The sequence below is a fragment of the Charadrius vociferus genome, unplaced genomic scaffold, assembly GCF_000708025.1.
Source record: "Charadrius vociferus isolate BGI_N301 unplaced genomic scaffold, ASM70802v2 scaffold196, whole genome shotgun sequence".
In the NCBI taxonomy this organism is placed as follows: Eukaryota; Metazoa; Chordata; class Aves; order Charadriiformes; family Charadriidae; genus Charadrius; species Charadrius vociferus.
Window position 1 is genome coordinate 2,428,803 of NW_009648953.1, and position 23,872 is coordinate 2,452,674.

Below are 23,872 nucleotides of genomic sequence, written 5' to 3' on the forward strand. Positions count from 1 at the left end.
GTTCATTTGATCTAGGCCTCATCTACGATCCAAATTCCTGCCAGGCTCTGTCTGTCAGGAGCGTGAGATCCCCAACGGTGGCATGAGCATACTGGCAAAGTTGTTTCCATCAATGTAAGTATTTTCACTCAACTGGATAGTTTCACTAGACTGGAACAGCAGTTCCATTTCTTGGAGACAGCTATGTCCTTTCCTTGGAGTACTTCACAATACTTTATCAGCACACTATAAGGGTACCGTGACATAAATAAAGGCCTCCTACTACAGTTACAGTAACAGATGAAGAATTATAGTCAGACCCATGATATGTAGTAATGCCCTTGGGAACTAAGAGCCTGCGTAGTTTGTGCAATACTTTGTCTTCGTTGTAAGGATTGTGGGCAGTCACTGTGTCACTAAGGAGGACTTTCCAGCACTTTGATGGGAGACCACCTAGAATTACTGGTAAATAGACTTGAACAAGGGGATTTTGTTCCAGTACTAGGTTCTGGTACCAACTAGGTTGAAAATCTTTTGATCTCTTTAACACTAATACACTCTGTCCTTTCAACCCTGTGTAAGAAGCCTAGCAGCCTGGGTTTGAGGTTAGAGCCACTTTGTTTGGTAACTTGCTAAAGGAGATATCAAATTAGGCAGTCTAGAGAGTGCCCTAATTAATCAGCACTAACTATGATATGATATGAAGATAGAGACCACAGTAATTAGGAGATAAGCCTCTCTTCCTATCCCCTCCTCTCCAGCAAAAATTACTACTTGATTAGTTTACATATCCCAGGATTGAGCACAATTCACTGGGGGTAGGATGTTAGCTCAAAGTATTTATATGAATGCTCTGATTTTCTGTTGAACAAAAGACTGACAACTAAAAATCATTCTCAAACTGACTTTTTTTTTGTGACGTAAGAGTATGAAGAGGTTTTGAGCATGTATGAATCCTCATGAGGTGTTCATTAACTGGACTATATTATAATAACGGTATGAAACTTAACAAATATTTTAAGTAACTTTCTAAGTAGTAATCTCCATAACATTACTGTGAAATACGCATTTTAAAGGACATTTTACCTCATTTGGTACAACAGACTGAAAAATAAGACGCATATCCTGGCAAAAGAGCTCATTCACCGTGGGTCACTACAGCCACAGGTCCAAGAGAAAAAGTGTTCATGGGCTTAACTCCAATTAACTCCACTGCTGGCTGACTGCTGCAAGCACAATGCCTTGTCATTAGTGGCAGCACAGCCATTCATGAGCTTGTATCATGGACTACACCTCTGAAATTTGGTTGAAAAAAACCCAGTATGTGTAAGGTTGAGAATAATCATGTTGAAGTAGTTTCCTGATGTGCCGTAGTCATGCTGCCAGGTGTGGCAAGCAGCAATGAGCAGTGGAAAGTGGGAGGAGATTGTAGGTGGGACTTTCTGAAGCCAATAGTAGTGTTGCCAAAGGCAAAACTATTTCAGAAAAGAGCCTAAATATTTCACTAAAGAGATTACCACCACATGGTCATAAGAGCTGCTAGATATAGGTTCTGGTGGGCCTTGAAAGGACAAGTTCTACCCCACCACACTCTGCAGCCAGAGAGCTACTCAAGTGTGATGTTGGGGGCCACTGCAGCCCAGCCAGTTTCACCTTCCTTGAGCAGCATTTGATAACAACTGGCCTCATCAGTTCTGGAAACAAGTCAAAATCTCAAAGCTGGGTTACATGATTTCATCCCTACCCCTCATTCTTTCCAAATAACCCCTTTGGGCATGGAATAGATTTCTGTCTCTCTTCTTTATTTTCACAAATATTTACTGTGCTGGTGTATATATCTTTGGCCTATTATATCACGCTCTTCTTTAATTAGAAAGTTACCAAAAGGAAGAAGATTGTCAACATTTGTCCAGTAGCAGGAGTCTGACAGGTAACAGGGCAAAAGTTAAGCTTAGAGCCACCGTGTTTACATTAATGCTAATGCTGCGCTACCACCTTGTGGACAGAAGGTAAATAGCACAGAGCTGCTCGACGGGCAGGTACACTATCCCTGTCCGTATGAAATAAGCACATCGCTGCTTGGGAAGGTGACTGTGGGCAGCCTAGCTGACAAGGACAGTGTAGTCTGAATCCTCCAGAATGAGCCAGTTCAGGATCAGGGCAGTCAACAGAAGCCAAACAGACCGTGAAGATCTGCTGGAGGTCTGAAGTGTGATAGCAGGTGAAGGGTACCTCTCAAAGGCATGTGGCAGTCTGATTCTGCTCTACAATATAGAGAAAAGCAAGTGGGAATGAAATCGTGTTCCTATGGTGCTACAGTACCAGTGCTTTTGTACAGGCAACTCCTCTGATCTGCCTGCTCTCAACTGCAACCTTAGGAGCTACCTGTAGCTTCCTTGACTGTCTTCTACCCACTACCTCAGCTGACAAGTCCTTTGGCTGCGTATTACCTTGGAGTCCCAGCTCCTCCATGGTTTTGTCACTACATGCTGTGATTACAGCAGCTGTCTTGCATTTCAATGCTGTGCTTCGGCGAAGAATAAAAATCAGAACACCACCTAAAAGTTCAGCTACTGAACATGTTATTAATAAGAATATTAATGGTAGCCTCTTCATCCCATCAGGACAAAGTGCCCTACGGCACTTAACCGATTCTAAGAGAAGGTGTATTCAGAACCCTATCTTCCTTTTCCCTAAAACTGAAGGAATCTACCTGCAGGTCTGAAACGCTGCACAATCAGAAGGGGATGTGCTGTATGATGTGCCTCCTCACACATGAACTACAGAGGGATTTGAGAAACAAGTGTTAGTAAGACATCTCAATTACATGCCAAAGATGATTGGCATGGTTCCATTTGGGTCTTACATGGCTGAAGGCAAAAGCTTTTGAGGGACTGAGCCTCCTGTTAGTCAATAGGCTAGAGGTACTGATTTATACTGATGCCAAATTCTCTCTGTGGCCTGTTGTGATACACAAAAGCAAACTGAGTCTTTCCACGTCCTGAGAATGTGTCCAAAAACACAGTTTATTTGACATTACAGAGCAAGCCTTCCTTAATTACCCTTCAATTAGAGTAGTTGTCTTCACATGGAAAATTGGGTGTACACTGGAGCAAGCACATGAACTTGGGTCTCTAACTTGACTATTATTACTTTAATGGTAGATGTAAAATTGTTTCAACTTTCCTTCTGTCTTATCTCTCCCACCGTCTACATTTTCATAAGACAATTTGAGCATTTTTTCAAGGATTGCTTCTTCCAATCTCAAGAATGGTCTAGCCTGACATGCAGGAAGCCGAGGAAAGACAGCAGGAGACCTGCATGGATGAAACAAGGAGCTCCAGACAAAACTCAAACTAAAAAGAAACATGCAAGAGTTGGAATCGGTGTCAGATAAAGACGTTATTTCAGGCAGGGATGATGTTAGGAAAGCCAAAGCCCAGCTGGAATTGAATCTGGTGAGGGATGTAAAGGGCAATAGGAAGGGATTCTACAATATACCTCCAACAAAAACTGGGGGAATTGTAGGCATGCTGCTGAATGAGGATACGGACAAGGCTGAGGAACTCACTGCCTTCTTGACTGGAGAAATGGGATAACAGGAATTTCAGGAAGCTCAGCAAAGTGCAAAATCCTGCACCTGAGGCGGATTAGCCCCATGCACTAGTGCAGGCTGGGGATCCACTAGCTGGAAAGCAGCTTGGCAGAAAAGGTCTGCTGGCAGGGGGGTCCTGGTGGACAACAAGCCAAGAGTCTGCCCTTGAGAAAAAGATGGCCAACAGCATGCTGGGCTGCATTAGGAAGACTCTTGCAGGCAGATGGAAGAAGGTGATCCTTCCTTTCTGCTCATCACTGGTGAAACCATATCGGGAGTGGTGCAGCCAGTTGCTGGGCTCCCCTGTACAAGGACATGGACACAGTAGAGCAAGTCTAATGAAGTAGGGTGATGGACTAGTCAGTCTCTAGAGGTCCCTTCCAACCTCTGTGATTCACTTCAATAGAATGTTCATTATTCTAGACATAGTTCTGATCGAAGCAATGCTCCTGTATACAACTTCTTGCTCCCTTTTTGACAGAGAGAGGAAAAACATTTATATCTTTCGATTCTGCTCTCAAGATAACATTCAGCCCACAGGTACTGTGGGACATGGGTCCCTGTACTCTCTCCAGCACTTTTCCCTGTCCTACTTCTTCTGTTGCTCAAACTTATTGAAGCATTACAGCTCCCTTCTGGCCCCAGCTTCTGTCTCACAAGGAGATTGGAAAGACCAAAGTATATATATTATTTTTGTGTGTGGCGGAAGCACAGGATAAGCTTAGAGCATGAGGGATAGTACATGTACTGCAGGTGCTTTTCTACTCCAGCTCTATGTAAGACTGGTCTTCTAATTCAGGATCCTTCACCCCTTGTTCTGCCTCAAGCACAGCCAAATTGCTACACAGGACTACCATGAATCTAGAACTCTCTCCCATTTATGCTCACCTGCTGTCCTTTTGCTTCTCTCGTCCACTGACTAATACTGTGAAATAGCACTGTGCCATGGAGAAATGGGTTGCGTACCAAAGACCTTAATCTTAAAGATGTGTTAATTTCATCCACTGAGATCTTGATAGTTAAAGATTTTCATGTCATGCCGAAAATAACAACTTTACTGACAGTGGAAGTCTGGTAATGTGACAAATGCTGAATCTGTTTCTCTGGAGAGAAATTTCTAGCAGAAGACTGTGATGGTGCTGTAGGAGGAATTCAGAGCAAAACAGTTCTTGCTGGTGTCCTCAGCTATGGGAGTACATTCTTTCTTACTTCTATGAGTTGGGATCCTTAAGTAAAAAACTATTTATCCTTTCTCCATGTTTCCTAAATGATATAATTTATCTTATGCTGTTTTGCACACAAATATAAACAGGATTCCATAATCTCAAAACGGATATATTAGAAAGCACAAACCCTGAACTTCCTTTCCTGGATTCTCAGGCAACATAGTGGGCCATGTAGCGTAGCCTAAGATAGCTCTTCTGATACTGGTGGAGTAATTCCATTTTATACCAGCTTAGGATACAGAACTAAGCCATCAGTGAGATTCAGGCTGCGCCCAACTGACCTCTGTAATAACTTTTAGTTTCTTCAGCTGTTAGTCAATGCCTAAAGGCTTTAGTAAACTGCTGGAATGTGAAGAACAATTTGCAGAAATCAATCAGGAAATTTTTTGTACAGCCCATCTTTGCCATTTAAGTACTAAAGAGCGAGGTGTTTCTGTAGTTTTCTGCATATGACATCATTGCTGCTTTGCTTCATGTTTTCAGTCTGGTTCCTGGACAAATAGAGATGTCATGGCAATGGGAAAGTCAATTTTATCCACCCGAATTTGGTTCTTTGTCTATTTTTAACTCCATTTAACCAAGTAAGATAGCAATGCTGAAATTAATGATGTAAAAAAGTACTGAGAAAACGTGGTTGAATGCTTTGCCCACAACCCAAACAGGCAATATCATCATAAAGCCATTACCACATTAGTGATGGGGTGAAATTACTACCAAACTGTGTGTGCAGTTGATAGTACATGATACATTTGTAATAGGAAGCCCATTCTGGTAACCTTTGACATGTTTCCTGCCCAGGGATAAAAATTGGTAATTGCAAGAAAGTTACAGCAAGCAACAGTGGCTACCAAGTTTCATTTATGAAACTCCTTCCTGCTCAAGCTCTCAGCAGCTAACACAATTTTTCATTAAGGGGGCTAAAATTCAGGTTTGGTTACAAAGCCTGTCTTTGTAGGACACCAGAGACACAAGAATTGAGTGAAATCATTTTGTTTACTCAGATTTAAACCGAGAAATATGAACTAATGCAAGAGTCAGAAACAAATTGAAATGTCTGAAGTACAAGACTTAACCACTGTACAAAATTCATATCATCATCCAACAAACATTCCATTTCTAACCCATCAGTTTTGGGATTCATTCAGGAAATACTTAAAAACAGGCCTTCTTTTTTTTAATGGGTTCTATTGAGAATGTTTCTAACACTCTTGTATAAAACATAATGATGATCATCCGTGTCATCTTGTTAGATGTTCTTGAAAGGCAGGATTTGTTAATTAACAAATTAATAGATATTTTCCTTCTATGAGTTCATTTTAATTGTCCATTTATGTCAGAGTAGTTGAAGTGTGCCAGTCTACCACTTCAAGGAATATTTCTATAATACTGATAGTTGAGGGTTTTTTTCACTGTCAGTAACTATAAGAGGAAAGTACAAAATGCTGCACAGTGATATGACTGTAAATGGATCCTTCATTTTTACTCCCACATATTAGCTATTATCCTGTTCAACAGAAATTTTGCTGTTGATTCCGAGTCTGTAAGTGGGATGAGTCAAACTGGCTTCAGTAAAGTCAACAGCGTATTCTGCTTTATGACATGCCATGCTCAAACTCCACGACTTCAGCAACAGCTAAAATAGGCCACATGATTGTAAATGGTATCCAAAATCACTACAAAGCAGCCAATTCAGATATGGAAATTCCAAACTGGAAGATTCTTTTAGTTACTGTGTCTGACAGGTGTTTTGGCTATGTTTAAGATTTAGTAGTTTATGGCTAAATCTATCATGAGAAATTTTGTGAAAGACATACCTTGAAGACTAACAGTACTGGTTGTGGATGGGAGCAGAGATTTGGTTTGGATACATCAAGAGGTAGCTGTCATCTCTTTTACCCAAATGTACCCATTTTTTGAGGTCTTAATAGCCTTCAGCAAGGGCCAGGTTTAAGTTTAAAAGGCTCCATTTGTTGCACAAGTTTCACCCAAAACCCTGGGAAAATAATATCAAAATTTCTCATGTTCAGTGATCTAATTTCCTCCATTTGCAAACACAAGTCAGGGGGATCAATAAATAACATTTAAAATAAAGCGAGAAAAGAAAACTCACGGCAAAATAGTTAAGCAGGGTAAAAGCACCTAGCATACAACTATAGTAATAAAAATTTTACAGTCTTCTGCTGGGGACGCAGTGTTTGGCCAGCTGCTCACTTTCCCCTCTAGCTTTCAATCAAAATTTAGGATTCTAGTGTCTTGCAGGGCAGCAAGGCTTGGTCAGCTTCAGCTTTAAGACCCCTTTTCTGCTTTCGAACCCCATACTGAAAGTAAATGTCTTAGATAAGGCTAACTCTCCTCAGGCACAGTTAAAAAGTCGTAATTGACCTTGAATCCTCTACACTCTTACAGGTCTGAACTTTCCTCCTTCATGCTAAAAAAGCTCCCCTTTCAAACAGAAATGTTTCTTGAATGTAATGAAGCAGCATACACAAAACAAACATGTTTTAGACCTATCTACTTTCCATTGCTTGTCCCTTTGCTCTGCCAGCTATCAGCCAGACTCCTGTTCTAGCCCGACTTTCTTTCCCCTGAGGAATTCTTGTGGTGGGAGAGACTGCCAGAGATTTACTTTCACTTTGGGCCTCAGCCACCAGCGTTACCCAAAGTTAATGTATATTTAATACGATACAGCCAGTAACCCTTTCTGCCAACCTCTGACCACGTGCCAGCTGGAGAATGCTGTGAAGTAATGTCCTCTAACTAAATCTCAAAGCCCACGTATAAACTCCTGATTAGTGGTGGGTGAGATTACTGGGGATGTATGCATATACCCCTCTGTTTCTTTGCCAGCTGGAATTCCTCCATGCTGTAGGATATCCACGGAAGCAGGCTCCAGAGAACCTTCTGTTTTTGCAGTACATGCATAAGGCAAAGCTACCGGAGGGTTTTTCCTGGTAGCTTCATTTCCTGCCTCAAGCAGTCATGTAACACTTCTGTGTGTGGTTGATTTATGGTCACAATTCACTGGGTAAGTTATGGCATTTCAGTGATGGCTGTAAGGCGATCTTCATGTGTGTAGTTGTACATGGAACAATTTTGTGCTTTAGGTTTCTTCAGGCATACACTATTATTTCCATGGAAGTTCGTTTTTTTGGGGGTTTTTTGCTTGCTTATTCCTTCATGGATCAGCAGATACAAGGAAAACTGAATGTAATGAAGTTTCCTTTCTTGAAAGGTCTTTTTTTTTTTTTTTCCTCCCCCCCCCCCCCAGTATTTCTTTAATTGGTTAAGTGAGATTTATATTCACCAGGTAGTATAAAGGTCAAAATGTTAAGGGAACCAGAGGGAAGTGATTGAGAAGGTCTTTCTGAGGATGACAGCTCTGCCTTGTAATACAATACTACTTCTCATGGGAGTGGGTGGGAGGCCTGCCTAAATTTCCTCTTCCTGTCCTGCCAAATTCCCCAAATTGCATAACTGTGTATTCTCCTTACACAGTGGTACCCTTGGCATCCCTAGTAAATCTGCAGGGAAGCAGTGAAGCAGCTGGAGTCTTGAGGGTGGACCAAAATTGGTAGAGGACAGACTTGGTTAGCCAAAAAGCAAAATAAACCCAAACCCATGAACTGCATTTACTAACTCTCCCATGTATAACAGAACAACACAATACACATTTAATAACATACACTATTTTGTTCTAAATGCACTCCATCTAGGAAAAATAAGTTTATCGGGATAAGCAAAGCACCCATGGGGAGTTCATCAGTTCAGTTTCAAGTCACAAGATGTGTTTTACTTGGCTTTGGAGCCTTCTTGTGCAAGATTAATGTGAAACTGCTGAAATGCAAACTGACAAAAAGACATATTTTTACTGGTTGGTGCTTTTTCGTCTGTGCCATTATTTTCATCGGGAGGCCCCATCGCTGCCTTCCCCATCACCCCTGCTTTAGACTGACAGGAGCATGAGGTACTTCTTGGCTTCTGTGAGGAAATGAAAGAATGACTGTTGGAAGAGCAGCATGACCAGTGTACCTCATAAGGATGTAACCCTGAAGGCTTTTGCTTTGTCACTACACTGAATCAGAAGAGAAGAATTTGGACCTCCTTAGAGGGGAGTGTCAACCATGGCTATCCTGGGGTAGGTTTTGCCTGAGTAAGGAGTGAAAGATTTGCCTCCTTTGGAAGAATATTTATGCTTCTTAAAAGTTCAAGTAGCCAAATTCATTACTTTTGAAGCTTTTCTAAGCTTTGCTGGAGCCTACCCTAGCCATGTGTGCCGGCTAACTGTCATTAAGACAGTAAAAAAGCAAGTGCATCTGCAGAGGTTTTGATAATCCTGCTCTATTTTCTGTCTACAGCACCTTAAATAGGCTCGGTACTGTCACTGGGATTGCTCGAGAGATCGGGTACTACTCAGCATGTGTAAGGGTGGGAGAATCTGGCTCCAAATGGTTTCTTTTTCTCTCCTTGCTACAGGAACTGGAAAAGACAAGGGTGTGTGGGCGGGCCTGGAGTCCCTCCAAGGAAAGTGTGAGGCCTTGGGCAAAACAAATCCATCAGGTCTCTCATTTCTTCCAAATATAGGTCTGTTCTGAGCAATAGCCAAACTCAAGTCTAAACTCCACATTCAACCGTTTCAGAGGGAATACATGAAAAAGACCCTATGGCTTACAGAGTCCATCTATAGAAAATATTTTGATAGCTCTTCCGCTCTGGCATTATCTTCCACTTAAAAAAAGAAAAAGAAAACACACAAAACTGGAGCACATGGTTCAATTTTCACTGTAAAACAACTGATTGATGAAAATAATACTTCTGAAAACAATCTGTTGCGAGCTATCGAGCATTTTTGCCTATGCACCAATTGGCAGGAAGTAGACAGATAAATTATTACAATATGTAACAAAACAAACTGCTCTGAAGAGAAATGGTATTTGTGTGTGTGTGTGTATGAGCAGGATAAGTAGAATTAAATCCATAAAAGTATGCTGAGAGATCATCCTCCATTGCAGCAGAAATGTACTGGAAGCAAAGGAACTCACTTCAGCTCTGTCCCCGTCTGAATCTCTAGCAAAACAGTGTTTATAATATGCAAGTGTTCTCCTGGAGTAGAATACAAGAATCCTGGACTTATTTTTAAAAAAAAAAAAAAGTAAGAACTTGGGATGTTCCCACTGTTGAGAGGAAGGGGTCTCATAGCCGTTTTTGCCAAGATACTTCCAAATTTTTCAGGCATCACCACATTTTAATAAAATGGAGCAGTTTCAGCAGCTCCCCAGATCTTGAATACTCTATTACTGCCCATGGGAAAATTTTCTGAAGTGCTTATGGACATGAAGATTTAAGAGACAAAATCCCATTAACTTTCAATAAGACAGTTTCTTTAGAGCCTGGCACACGGACAAATTACAGTGAGATAAGCTCTGTATGAAATAACAGCATGTGAATTGCTCTGTTGTGACTTTCTGTGTACATGCTCCTATCCCACAGTGACCAGTTAAGGCAGAGATGATGACTCCTTTTCCATGAAGAGCCAAATCACCTCACATTTACCTCAGAGTTCAGACCATGTACACTGGCAGTTCATGAATAGCAGTGGACGAGCTTGCTCTGCCACATGCTAAATGTACTTTTGAAAAAATAAGTAGTAGATTCTAAGCTGTGCAGGATAAATCTACACCGACTTTTGGGGATCACTGTCACCCAGCTTGAGCCATGAGATCCACATTGCCCCCGTTTATGCCATACCCGTAACCTGCCCATCTGCATGCGCTGCTGCTGAGAGGATGGGGAATCCTTCTAGGCATGAGCCCTCTCTTCTTTTCCTGAACTAGTCTCTACTTGTGGATAGTAGAGGAAGTAAGGGGACACGAAGAGCATGAAAGTCTGGAAAAGGCAATTATGGGATTGATTCTGGGAAAGGTGACCTGCAGAGTGTAGATAAATATCTGACACATTTCAGAGAGGGACTGGAGAGGGAGGCAAGACAAGTTGGAGCACAGATTTGGTACTGTGAGGCTATATGGCTGCTAGTGATTGATCTTAGGTTTTACACTAGATGTTCAGTAGATTTGGTCTTTTGGTTATTACTACAGTCATCATGACATCAATAAGAAAAAAAGATTTTTAAAGGTCTCCAGGAGCATACGAATCCCATGAAAAAACAATGGGACTCTATTTCTTATATGCTTCTTTGAAAATACATCCTTACACTCACATTTCCTTCCCGGAATCCAAATTTCCCTTTCAAATTAAGCATCCTTATATGTCACAGTGCCAGAGTATCATGGGCCTATTATTTTCTAATTTTTTGTAACCAAGGGACAAATATTTTTCAATCTCAAATATGACAGGAAATTATTTAGCCATATTTGAAGGCTACTGAATGAGATGAGAGTCTAAAAAATAAATAGTGAGCAGAAGTAAAGGGTTCATCTTACAAAGTCTTGCGTTTGCCCACTGTAAGGGAACCATTCATAGTTTGTGAGCACAATAGCTGATCACAATTGCTAGCAGAAATGAGCTAGCTGCGAGGACTGCTAACTCTAGGCAGCTAGCCAACCTAAAAGATTGTTATCATGTCATCGAAACAGCAAGTAAAAGACTGTGCTATCTTGCAACAGATAACTTGGAAAGGTGGCAGGTGAATAAAAAATCCTGCAAGGGTTCAATAGTAACAGATAAATACACTCCAAAAAGCGGCAGCTCATATCACCTACCAAAAATTAGAGGAAGTCTTGTTTGTCATTGAAACACACTCAATAGAAACTTATTAATGTGGCTAAGTCAGCAGCCTAAATTACAGTGAAAAGATTAGCTCGACAGAGCTGTTTTATGGGTTAAAGATTTTTGCATGCAACTACAACTTCATCACTAAATCTTCAAGTGCTGGAACTGTCTACAAGCATCTCAATGCCAGGTGAGATGTACTACCGTAGTTTTAAGAGAGGTTTTCGAGGGCCAAGCAGAGGTCTTTCAGTTCCTCTTTCATTTGACAGAGTGCCCTTTTGACTTTCTGAGGTGTGTTCATAACCTCTATGCTGCTGGTGAATGGGTCGTAGTGCAGAGAAAAGGGCTTCTTGATCTTCATCATGTAGTTTCTGGGGGGGAAGAAGACAGAGCTGCTAGTTCAGAAGCCATTTCCCTAAATGTAGAACATGTACGACCTAATTTCTCAGTATGTAGGCATGGACTAATTTGGGAGAAGAGGTTGCTGTGAGACCCTAGTCACTGTTACTCCTTAACATTGTTTGGTGCAGTATATCCTCTCCACAGCGGAACTACTTGCAGCCCAAAAGGTCTGCAGTGCCTGCTTTTCAGCATGGCTGGCTCAGACCTGTCTGTGCTCTTACAGCTCTGCGTTAACACACTTCAGAGTTATTACAACCACAAGCTGAGGAATGCAGCAACACAGCATGTCTGCCTCCTTCGCTTCCAAGAAATAACCTGGAGTAGCTCTTTCTGCGTAAAATTTTAAGAACCTGTTGATTCTATGCATCCTGGGCTATTTTGCCGTCTCTGTTGAAAGAAAAAACATGATTGCTTGCCATTTTTGACAATGTTTCCACTACATGCTGGTAGGAAGCCCCTGTACTGATGTTGCCTTATGTTTTCCATTCTGACAGTTTCTTGCTCCTTCGATTATTTTGAGCAGCTTTGGCTGAGCAACTGTCTTCAAAAAATGTATGAAAAAGCTTCAAGTCTGAGAATGGTGTATTCCTTGTCCTTGTAAGTTCTTTTCAGGTTTGCCTGAGTCAAATGCTCTTGAAAGTCCTCTTTCTTCTGCCAGTGAGTTCTCAGCCATGTTTTTATGCACTTTAATAATTTAGTGTGAACCTTCAGATTTAAGACAAGGGGCCTAACTTGCCATTGCTATAACCCCAGCAGACAGTGCTTCTGGGGAAGAAGTCAGGGGAGTAGGTAAGAAATCTGGCCCAGGTTCTCTTCCTCTAATAAATTCCTCTTTTCAGCTCCTTCACGCTCCCCAGCAGCTTCACAACCAGCCTCCTGCCTCCAGCCAGAATTGGTCATGTTGTTCTAACTGTTGGAGATGAAGGCCAGAATTTAAGCCCTGCTTACTTTAAAAAAAAAAAAAAATTAAAAAATCCTTACTGCACAGTCAAAGAGATGCATTTAGAAACACCTCAAGCTAATTTGAAATAATGTTATTTAGGTTGCAGTCAGCTACTTTGTAGAAATTAGATTGCTTGTGAATGCTGATTCTGCATTCTTGTGCAGATATAATCAGAGGAGAAAGGCAATCTTGTTTTTAAGACCCCTGCTGATCCATGTTAATTCCTGAGTCTGCTATAAAATTTCCATGTGACCTTGGATAAATCAGTTCTTCACGACCTCCTATTTGTATGGACTAGCACAGATGCACCTAACTGTGGGATTGTGCTCTACTCTCCCTATCCAGCTACAGAAGTTGGAAAATAAGGCATTGCTAAGGTGAAGTATGGGATGGAGCATAATAATATATAGCCATGTTTTTCTGTGAAGCTTTTATCAGGTAAACAACCTCATGTTTAACTTTGTTGTAAAAAAGCCATCGTGCAGATGAAGTGTGTGGTGAGATTGCGTGGCATGGTTATTGCAGTAGCAGGAGATGTATTTGAGGTTAGGATTTGAGACAGTGATCCCCCCCTCAATGAAAATACACACACTTTACTTACTGAAGCTTGGCCTTGGCATCTTCCAGATTTTCTGCTACAAAATAGACAGGCTGGAAGGCTTGATCCTGATACGGGTGAACTGCAGTCACTTCTGGATCAAAAGGCTTGTACTCTGGCTTGTTTGATAAAGCGTACTTTGTAACAGGAACAACACAGGTTAGAACAGGTGAATGAACATAGCAAGAATTAGTGCCTACTGGGCTGTGAAATGCTCTTTGTGGAATAATTAAAGGTAATATCAATTCCCAGACTTTCACAGGTGAAAGCTGCTTTTCATAATTAGCAGTTGATAAACCAAATAAAAATATTTTTTAAAAAGAAGAAGACGAAAAAAGAAAGAGATATTTTCTGTATTACAGTGATGTATGACTGCATACCATAGCCACATTCTCAGACAGGGAGGGGAAAGTCTATGCCACCCCCCAAAATCTGAATATCTAGAAGAAACAATAATATCATTCTGCTTTTTTCAACCAGTATCATAGAAGATTTACAGTATTGTGCAGCAATATTTCCAAGTCCGCAGCCGGTGTCACAAATCTCACATTTCCTCCTGTGCTGAAGAACAGACAGAATGCTCCTGGCATTTTCTGCACAGCTCCCATGCCAGTTACACAGCCTAACTATACTCTGTGTGTGCATGTTTGTGTTTTGTGCCCACAGAGGATGTCCTCTACATTTTTCTCAGACTCTTCTATATTTTCCCCTCAGGCAGACAGTAGGATTATGGAAGCCGCTTATGTCTACACTGCAGTCCATAGGCACATTTATAATTTGTTTAGATACTGGAGCTACCTTTAATCCGGCCAGCAGCAGAGCTGGTGGCAGTGTGATTGTGTAGGTATTGGTGTTGGTTGTTTAGCACCTGCACAGGGTCCTGGGAAGGGAGGGCAGCTCAGGCTCAACATGAGTTCCTGAACCGTTTGTCTGCCCCTAAGACGCGAGTGAGCTAGTTTAAAGCTCGCTCAGCGCCAGTGCCTTTTGAACTGCACTGTAGATGTGCCTAAAAGCTAGTTTGGCCTCCAGTCAGCCAGGATGGTGAGTGAGGTGGCCACTTTGGTGAAGTGTCCTGGGTACAAACAAAAAGGAAAAAGGCAACTCATCCCAGTCAACATCGAGAGCTTACTTTCTGCCTTCAGCCTGGTCGGTGGGCCCCAACCACCCAGGGACAGTCTTTCAGCACCAACCCCTTTTTTGAAGTCTGCCTGTTTGTCTTTCTCTCTTCTTTACCAGCCTTCAGAAGGCTCCCTTCACTATTTTATGATCCAAAGGCCAGCTCCCATGGTACTTGTAAAGAACTGGTAAGAGTGGGTGACACTGCACAAGACTTACAGCTCAATCTGCTAACTGGAAAAATTCAGATAGTACCCTTAAGCATATTTTTAGATATTTCACTGAACTGAGCCTGACCTCTCCATCACTGGAGGCCTGCCTTAACCAATAAGCCAATTTGCCAAAAAATAGTGCAGAAATTAATAGAGGGCCTTTTTTTTTTAAAAAAAAAAAAAAAAAAAAAGAATAAGAATATAAAATGCTAAAAGATGGTGTTTTTCCTATTCTTCGTTTGCAGTGTGTAAATGAAGAGTAAACCTCAGAGAGCACTCATACAATCTAAGATGGATGGTATACACAAACATGAGGCTGTTCTTATAATTTTAAAAGCTCTGGGGACTAATGGGAAAAGATTTCAGAAACTCAAAATCTGATAGGGGTCCCACATTGTTGAAGCAGTGTTGAAGCAGAGCTGAAATCCCATTGACTTCAGTGGAAGTTCAGCTTGAAACCGGATGGCCTTAAAGGCCTCTACAAGTTAAGTACTTGTTGTGCTGCAAGAAAAGCATGTGTAGCACTGAGTGCTGCCAGAAGTGTGGTATGAGCCATAAGATTTTACAGTATGTAGGACAGAGTCCAGCTGAGTGTTAACAGGAGAAGCATTTTGGATAATGTAGAACAGCTGACAGAATGTAGTGAAATAAACAGTGCAATACCAAGAGCTGTTGGGGAGGAATACTCACAGTTCAGAGGAGGCAAGGTTGGCCAGCAGTCAGACCCATTACAACTGTTCAGTTTAGACTTGGGTATGGTTATCCTTTCCCTTCTGATACCTAGCTGCTCTCACTAAAGGATTTGTTTAGGTAACATGGATTCAAGTGTAAGTCTCACGCAGAGGGCGTCCAGCTCTACTTCTCACCCTCTGCCTTTCTCCCAAGTTATGCCCTGAGTTTGGGTGGGATCAGCTCATCCATGGAAAAAAAAAACTACCTGAAACTGAGTTCAAACAGGTCAGAGTGGGTACTGTGGAGAAGAGGAAAACATTCTGAAGATTTCATAGTCAGGATGTGGTTCCGTGGGTTACAGTCATACACCCACAGACCATCAGTCCAGGCTACAGTTCAGGGATGTTCCTAGGCTCCTTGTTGATGCTAAGTTCTCACATAACATTCGCTGGACGTACTGCTGCTCACTCTCTCCAGCTGGTTAGATGCTATCTTCTTGCAGCCATCCACCTAGCCTTACTAACTCGTGCCTTTATTGCCTCTTCAGAGACAAAACCATGCTGCTATTCCTGGTTCAGAAGATTTCAGTGATGAGGAAACCCCTCCTTTGCTGCTGCGTGCCTCCTCGGTGACATGACCTGCAGTGAGTCTGCCTGTGCCAAATATGCTGATCAGCTAAATGATATAGAATCGAATTTGGGGCCTTCATCCACAAGCCCATGTCTGGGCTGATACTGAGAAGACTGGCAGATAATTATCAGGGTGGACAACAGCTTTCTCTCAAGCAGCAGCAAAACTTATCTAGAGCTTTCCCAAGAGCCAGTCTAAGACTGCGAAATAAGCTCTGCAAGAAACTGAAGGGTATCATGAGCCTCGCTACCTTCCAGTCTTCATCTTCTCTAACAAAACTGCCTAGCCACTGCTGTTTTTCTGAAAAAATCCCTTCTGCGAAGTAGACACTACATTACACATATTTCCTCTCTTCAGCTCTAAAAGAAATAGCTGGTATACATTTTCAATTTGCTGGCAGGTACACTCAGGCATAGGACCTCAGCACTTTATGTACATTGCCTCTGCCTATGCTGAAGGTAGAATCAGATGCTTATGCAGACTAGAATGATTAAATGGAAACATTTATCTAATTCAGTTTTGTTCCAAATAAAAATCTGTGAGATGAATCTCTCAGCTGTAAAAGGAAACTTCAGCACTTAAGGCCATGGATATAATTAATTTGTGTACAAGAATTTTCAGACGCTCGAGGTGAAGTGCACAGAACCCATTAGGCTGCTGTCCCAAAAGCTACAGAGTAATGAACTTGCAGAGCTCACACAAGGATTGTACCAGCCACATAGGAGCTTTTTTGATGAACTACTTATGTTCATCTTCAGACTGTCTGAGGTGTAACATGCAAGATGGACACACTTTTGGAATGGGGGGAAATCCTTCTTCATTACCTATTGAACATAAATGTTATCACATCTGCATCTAATTTCAGTAATATGATGGATAAAGACCTAGGTGGACCCAGCTGTGTCAAAAGTTTATCCAGAAGCATTACCCAACAACTACTGACGATAAAAGCAATGACAAGAGTCTTCCGTTTATCAACTCAAGGACAGTTACTATTTCCATTGTCAACCTTAGAGATAGGGAATTAGAGACAGTGAAATTTTGGTGTTACATAGCACAGTTTTGTGAACAAGCAGTTCTTGCTTACTACATTAATCAAAAGTAGAAGAGCTTGTTGGTGTCTGGTGAAGGAAAGAGTAGAAAGAGAGAGAGCACGTCTGGTACGCTCAATTCCAGCCACCAAAAGTGAGCATTTCTGATGCTCACTTTTACCTTCGTTGGTGTCAAAATTAGACAGAAAAATCATGCAGACTGATTCTGTGGTGCATATTACTATGAAAGCTACATAAGTGTCTGACAAATTATTACTTCTGCCAATTAGTACCCTGTTTAACATGTAAATTAATTTGATTTAAAACTATAAAGTAGGCGGGCAGGGTAGAATAAATGTTACCTTCAACTGTGCTTTGATATAGGATCTTTTTGGTTTTACAAGGTAAAAAAAAGCAAGCCTAGGTTTCCTGTTTGTTGGCTGTGAATATAGCAAGCGCTGAAGGATTCTCAGAAAAGCAGTAGCTTCAGCCTTATCCTAGAGCAGATAGACATGTAAACCAAATGCATTGCACCGGAATCTAATTTGTAGGGGAGTTCATTGAGCTGCTGTTTCAAAACTATAAGTTTCACTGGTCTACAGACAAGTGCCATGATAGCGCTAGCGCACTTCTGCTCACGGTCAGGAGCAGTCAGGCACAAGATAAAGTTGTTATGCAGAAAGGAAGGCGTATGTATTTCCCTAGAAGGCTAATGAGCATGCAGATCTCTCAGCTTAACAAGAGAGAAAGCTCTGCAAATCGTATACCACAGAGTTGCAAGAGTTGCAATCATATACCAACAAATTGCAAATTTTGGGAGAAAACTGGTGCTAAACTCAGCAGGTGGCAAAATGAAGATTGATGTCTGGGAGGGTTCCCCTTTCTATATGTTAAGTCTCAACTGCCTCTCTGTTGGGACTCCTATTAAAAATGTCTTTGGTTACATTAACATATAGTTTCTTCCTTCTGTCACTTGGCTGGGAAGGGGGCTGACCTGTATACCATTAGCAGAGTTTTGTAATAGGTTTATTGTCATAACAATCCAACTATCTCCACTTATGGGAGTCCAAGCTGTGCTAATTCAGCCGTGGTTCCATGTGAATGTACTATGTAGCTGGCTGCTAGGCTGTTGCGTCTATGCATTAATCTTAAAATATACCTCTCATGAAAGAATTGATTTCTGATTTATAAAAACGCTTGAAAAGGGTGCTTTTTATTTTCCTTTGGCTCTTACTAGTTCAAAACAATCATCCAGTATCTGCACAACCTGAAGCAATTGAGACCTACTGATACCAGTTCAGGGCTTTTTTGTGCTTAGAAACGATCATGTATTTCAGTGCAGATGAAAAACTGAGGAGAAATTAATATATCCCCTACCAACTGTTTGTCTGAAGGAGGGGAAACCTGTAAGCTTTCTGCAAAGGTGCACAGTCCCTCTTTACACACTAATATGTCCAAGCAGGGCAGTACCAAACCTATGTACACAGATTTTCATCTACATAAAACTCGAGCTGGTATTAGTTTTAAAACTTATTTAGGAAGTAAAATCCTAAAGCATTTTCTTTTTATCAGGGTCCATGCTATTTGCAGTTTCTCCACACTCTATTTGGTCCAGTCAGTCAGTGCTTTTCTGATCCATATGTGCATGACGAAGTAGCAGAGCTCATAATAGGCATAATATTGCCCTCTAGTGAGTAATTCAGAAAGGTACCTGAGTTTTATGTTAAAGTCAACTGCATTACTAGTGGATAGGAGCAGTAAGAAGCAAATCTAATACTTTATAGAGTTGGTTGCTTTTGTTGCATTTCATCTCGTTAGGTGGAAGACAGGTACAATCCTACAGTAGTTTTACCCCTTCTCAGTAGCTTCTGGGAAGGGAGAATCTATTTCTTTGCAAAAGAAAAGTCAGTGTTTTAAATCATATTGTTTTATGGGAGGAAATAATATTTTGCTTTTACCAGAGAGTTTAGAAAGCTGCATTATAGAAATATTTCAGTACCATACATCTGACACATACCATAAGCTCCCCATAAGATGAAAGCAGTCCTGCCCCGTAAGCTTTGATGGATCCGTTTTGCTTGCAGAGACCAAACTCCACAGTGAACCAATAAAGCTGGTAATAAGAGCAAATTGTGTAAAACAATCTTAACAGGCAGTTCATTTTTAAGCTTCTCATTTTTTCTTTCATTTTCTTTTATCCTTATTCCTTAATGTCTTTGCATCTTCAAATTTTATAGTTGTATATTTTAAGAAAATTAATTTTTCTCCCAACATACATAACACACACAGATTATAACATATTTTTTCAAAACCTGCCATCCTTCCCATTCTCACTCTCAAAAAAAAAAAAAGGCTAATGATAATTACATGGGTAAATAATGTCATAATGTCCTATCCCCTTCTTTTTTTGAAAGATTTTACAAATTACCTTGCAAGCTATTAGCTTCATTATAGTCAGAGGGAACTGACAGATTTCAGCCCATAGTCCCCAGAAAGAGAGGTAGACCCTCTCCCAGAGGGTTTGATACCCTCAGAAAGGTATACTTGAAAGGACAGTTTCCCTCCTCCTTTGTCTGTGTGATGGCATTCAGAAGAACTGAAGAATGACTTATCCCTTAGCGGCAATGTGCCCTTTAAGATTATGCCAATGGCATCTTTATCATGCTCTAGTAGAAAATAATGATACATCTCTCTGGGCTTTTCTTTCAATAAAGCATGCTTAGGATTATACCTGCTGGAAAATGTTGGGAGAAGAGCACCTCTTGGCTCTGCCAACCTGTTAGCCCTTCCCTTACTATAGCATTTAAGGAAATGGACAGTGGAAGACCAACTCTGGACACAGCCTGACCCCTGAGCTGCTGGATAGGTGTTGTGCAAAAGAAAAACATGCAAAACATGAGGCATTTCAAGAATACGGCTTTGTGTCACAACTCTTCAAGGTTCCTTTAGGGACACATAGCTCTTTGCTGCCTCATACACAGGGCTGGACCTTGGCTTCAGTTCAGCCATAAGTATTGCATTCTCAGCACCGTTCTCAAAGAACTGGTGGCAGTCCATAAAATAATGTGAATCTCTATGTTATCCTGTCTATTCTGCCTCTCTTTTTCTCTTTTTCTCCCAGCCTTTTTCATACGTCTCATACTTTTGATGACTTGGTTTTAGCCTGCAAATTTACCACTAAAGAAATAGCATGCCACGATCTTTCTGCAGAATTCTGAGCTGCTTTCTCTTACAGTTCAGCTAATAATTATGCATTCTTATTGTGTTTATAATCTTGATTCTTTTTTTTTCTCTGTGAAAAGTCTTTCCAGTATCTCCTCATTTTGCAGGTCTTTTTGACTGGAAAATGAGACATGAGAGGAAGAATAATTCTTTTTAGTGTTTCCTTAGATATCCTGTGAGGCTTTTAGTTAGTAAGGTTCTTTCGTCTCTCACTGTCTTAACAGGGTACAGGACATGGTACTAGTGGCACTCTGCGGACAACATGAACACTGGCAATTTCCCATCTCTTGGGCACAGATCTATCTGCTTAGGTCTGCGGACTGAATGAAATAGTGGCATTTCAAAGTTTGTCTTACAAATGTTATAGACCGTAACAACAAGCCAAGCTGAGATTCTTTAAATAAACTTTCAGTTAGCTTAAATATTGTCATCTCATCTGAGCTAGTTACCTACGTTCTCTTTATAATGGACAGAGAATGACAGAGACTTCCAAAGAGAAAAAAGAATTTGTGTGAGACATCTGTGTCAGGGTAGAGAATACATTACAGGTTCTTCTCTATCTTCACTTTCTAGTGAAGAAACCTAAACAATAAGCCTAGATTAGATGTCTAACTTTTAAACAATTGAATATTGAGATGTTAATCCAGAATATGGTTACTGTTCGGAATACTTGAACAGCGCTTACAAAATTGTATTCTCACAGATTCTAAACTGCAGGTAGCCCTTTCAGAAAGGTTCCCTTATTCTACCTCCCCAAACCCTAGATGATACTATGACCATTTCAGATCTAAGTCGCTTTGTTATTCTAACCTAAACCCGATCTAGTCCTACCCAGTCCAGGATCAGAGAGGGGTGCTTGCAGAGGAATGCTATGTAAGTCACTGGCCTTCACCCAATCTCACCAAGATGTGGATAACGATGCAAAATGGCTCTCCGGGACCCATAATTTTTTTAGCACCATCAAAATCATGGATCTTAATCTTACTCTAGCCTCTGGGGACCTAGAGAGGCGTAATTGCAGAGGAAATGTAGACACATCACTGCCTCTTCCCACACAGTCACCTCACATCACCAGCCCAGGACCTGGATGATGCCACAAAAAATCCAGCACTGTGACCTTTTCCACTCCCAACTCTAAAAATTCCACTAGCCTTACCTAGTTCTGACCCAAGGATGGACACATGCAGATAGATTTTAGGTGAGCCATAATCTCCTTCACACAGTGCTTCGTTCCACTTCCCCATGAGTGGGGCTGTGGGCTGGGTGAGGAATTTCAGGAGTGACAGACTCCCATCTACTCCCTTTCCTGAATGAGCCTCACCCAGCTGGGTGAGGGTAAGGCTCCTCTCCTCCCCTGAAAAAATCATCAAGACTGAGAAATGGCTGCCCTAAGAAAATCATCTGACCTCCAGCCCACTTTCAGACCAAGTTAAGATGGCAGCAAGGGCCTGCGTGAGTTGTTTTGGCAGATGTATATAGCCTAGTGACTCAGAACCAAATGACAGTACCTGCTGTCAAATTGCTTTTAAGAGCTCACCTATTTTGTGAGATTCATGAATACAGGGTGCATCAAATTCTGATGGTCCCCTGCACCTTGTGTAGGAGAAAATGCGGGAATCACAAGGGGTATCCAGCCTATTAGGCGAATCTGGAAAGAGAATCGGGACCTTCCTGTGGCTGAAATTGTAGAAACTCAGCTTCAGCAGTATATTCTAATAGAAGCAAAAAGTATAAGCATTTCCTCAGGTGGAATCACGTGCTTCTGGGCTCCCCCAAAGGGACTCCAGCCCCTGCTCCAGCACCTCCCTAACCTGTGGATGAGGCGAAGAGGCAATCCTGCTGATGATCCCATTTTTGTGGCTAATCTGAGACACTAGAGAAGAGCCTTCCCTGCACAGTAAGGGATATGCAGTGAATCGTTTGGGTTTTGCCTCTGATATTAAACTGCCATCTGTACTTACTGTGGCCAGTTTCTCAATCTCTGCTTCAGATGATCCAAGAGAAGCCAGTCCAATATCCTAAAGCAAGTAAGCAGGCAGGCAGTGTTACACTAGTGTGATTATTCAGCCCAAGGGAGAGAAAGAGGGGAAGGGGGAGGACCACATCATTTCTAGCATGAATAGCATGAACTATTCATTGTTTTTATCACCCAAAATGACCTTCCATGGCTTCCAGGATGCCTACCTCTCCCTGGCCCCCAGCTACGTGCCACTGGGAGCCACATTAGATGAGTGCTTAATCCTCAGCATTCCCTGTGCAAAGTTAACCATCTCTTGGCTTAATGCTGGACTATCCCTGGCAGAGATTTATAGGGAGGCATGAGAAGGAAGGACAGCAAGGTGGGTTTTATCTTTGCCATTACCTTTCTGTCTCTCACTCTCTTTCTGACAGCCCTTAAGAGTGGGTCAGATCTGTGCAGGGAGGATTCTGTTTACTCTCATCTGTGCTCCCTGTTGTTATTCTCACAATAGGAATCTGTAGATGTGATCCTGGGAGCCATATCATGCAGCAAGCAAACAAAATTAGGGTATTTTCACCATTCATGGTCTCATGTTGAATGGAACAAAAAAGATTTTCATGGGGCGAATTTAAACTGTGAGAATACTTTGTTAAAAAAAAAGTGAAATGTGAAAATTCATTTAATGTGATCCCATGTTGTATAGTCTGTGTTACAGATGGGAAAAGAGGAAAGCTGAAAGTTTTGAAATTGCTATAAGCTCTTATTTCTAACGTGTCTTCAGTTCTGGTATTTATTCTTCCAGAACAAATTATAGACCAATAGGATATTTTAAGCGCTACTCATCTGAATCTCATAATAACCAATATTTATGACCAAAATGGAATCTGGCATGTATCCAAGTTGATAGAACTGGAAAGTACATTATATGAGGTGAACGGGCTCTCTTTTTAAAATATTCGGACAGGGACCTACATCGTGTAGCCCCTCGGCACTTATTGCCAGTTTCCACACTGGCCACTGGTTGATAAGCATAGAATATGAGTTATCTTCCTCCTTCTGCTGCAGTTTTGAGGCACGTTCATAGTTCTGAAGTCTTTAACTATATGCGGTCATTGAGTTCACTTGGGTCTGACTCTGATTGCCCGTACTAGACATCCCCTTATTGTACAAAGAAGACCTGTTTGCTTTTTGGAGCCTCCTCACCAGTGTGAGCAATGCTGTGAGAATCTGGCGAGTTGTAAAAGGAAAAACATGTCTAATGAATGACATGGTAGTGGACACAATTAAAGTATCATGTGAGATAAAAATGTACATCCAGAGACAGAACGAGCCTGAGGGCTCGATGGCTGTTGCTGGTTAGGTTCATGTGGTGTAGGACAGGAAGCCAGGGGAACAGCGTAGTCTACAGCTCAAACACGCAGTGCCGCAGAGGCTCCACTGGCATCCGTCTGCAGACTGACATGGCCCTCCCACAGAGAAGTCCCACAAGCACAGCCTGCCCTTCCTTTTACACCATGTCCATCGGGAGCAGTGCTACCACTCCCTTGGAGTAAATGTCTC

At 41.5% G+C, this 23,872-nt stretch overlaps 1 protein-coding gene across 1 annotated transcript in view; it reads right to left on the reverse strand.

Annotated features, from left to right (window-relative positions):
* Positions 1 to 11,737: 11,737 nt before the first annotated feature.
* LOC104288616 (tyrosine 3-monooxygenase-like) overlaps positions 11,738 to 23,872 on the reverse strand; it is a 33,349-nt gene continuing 21,214 nt past the window's right edge. The window contains exons 9-12 of the mRNA XM_009887441.1: positions 22,314 to 22,370; positions 19,148 to 19,243; positions 13,473 to 13,606; positions 11,738 to 11,897 (exon numbers count right to left, since the gene is read on the reverse strand). Coding sequence (XP_009885743.1) covers positions 11,738 to 11,897; positions 13,473 to 13,606; positions 19,148 to 19,243; positions 22,314 to 22,370 — 447 coding nt within the window. The remainder of the gene's footprint in view (positions 11,898 to 13,472; positions 13,607 to 19,147; positions 19,244 to 22,313; positions 22,371 to 23,872) is intronic.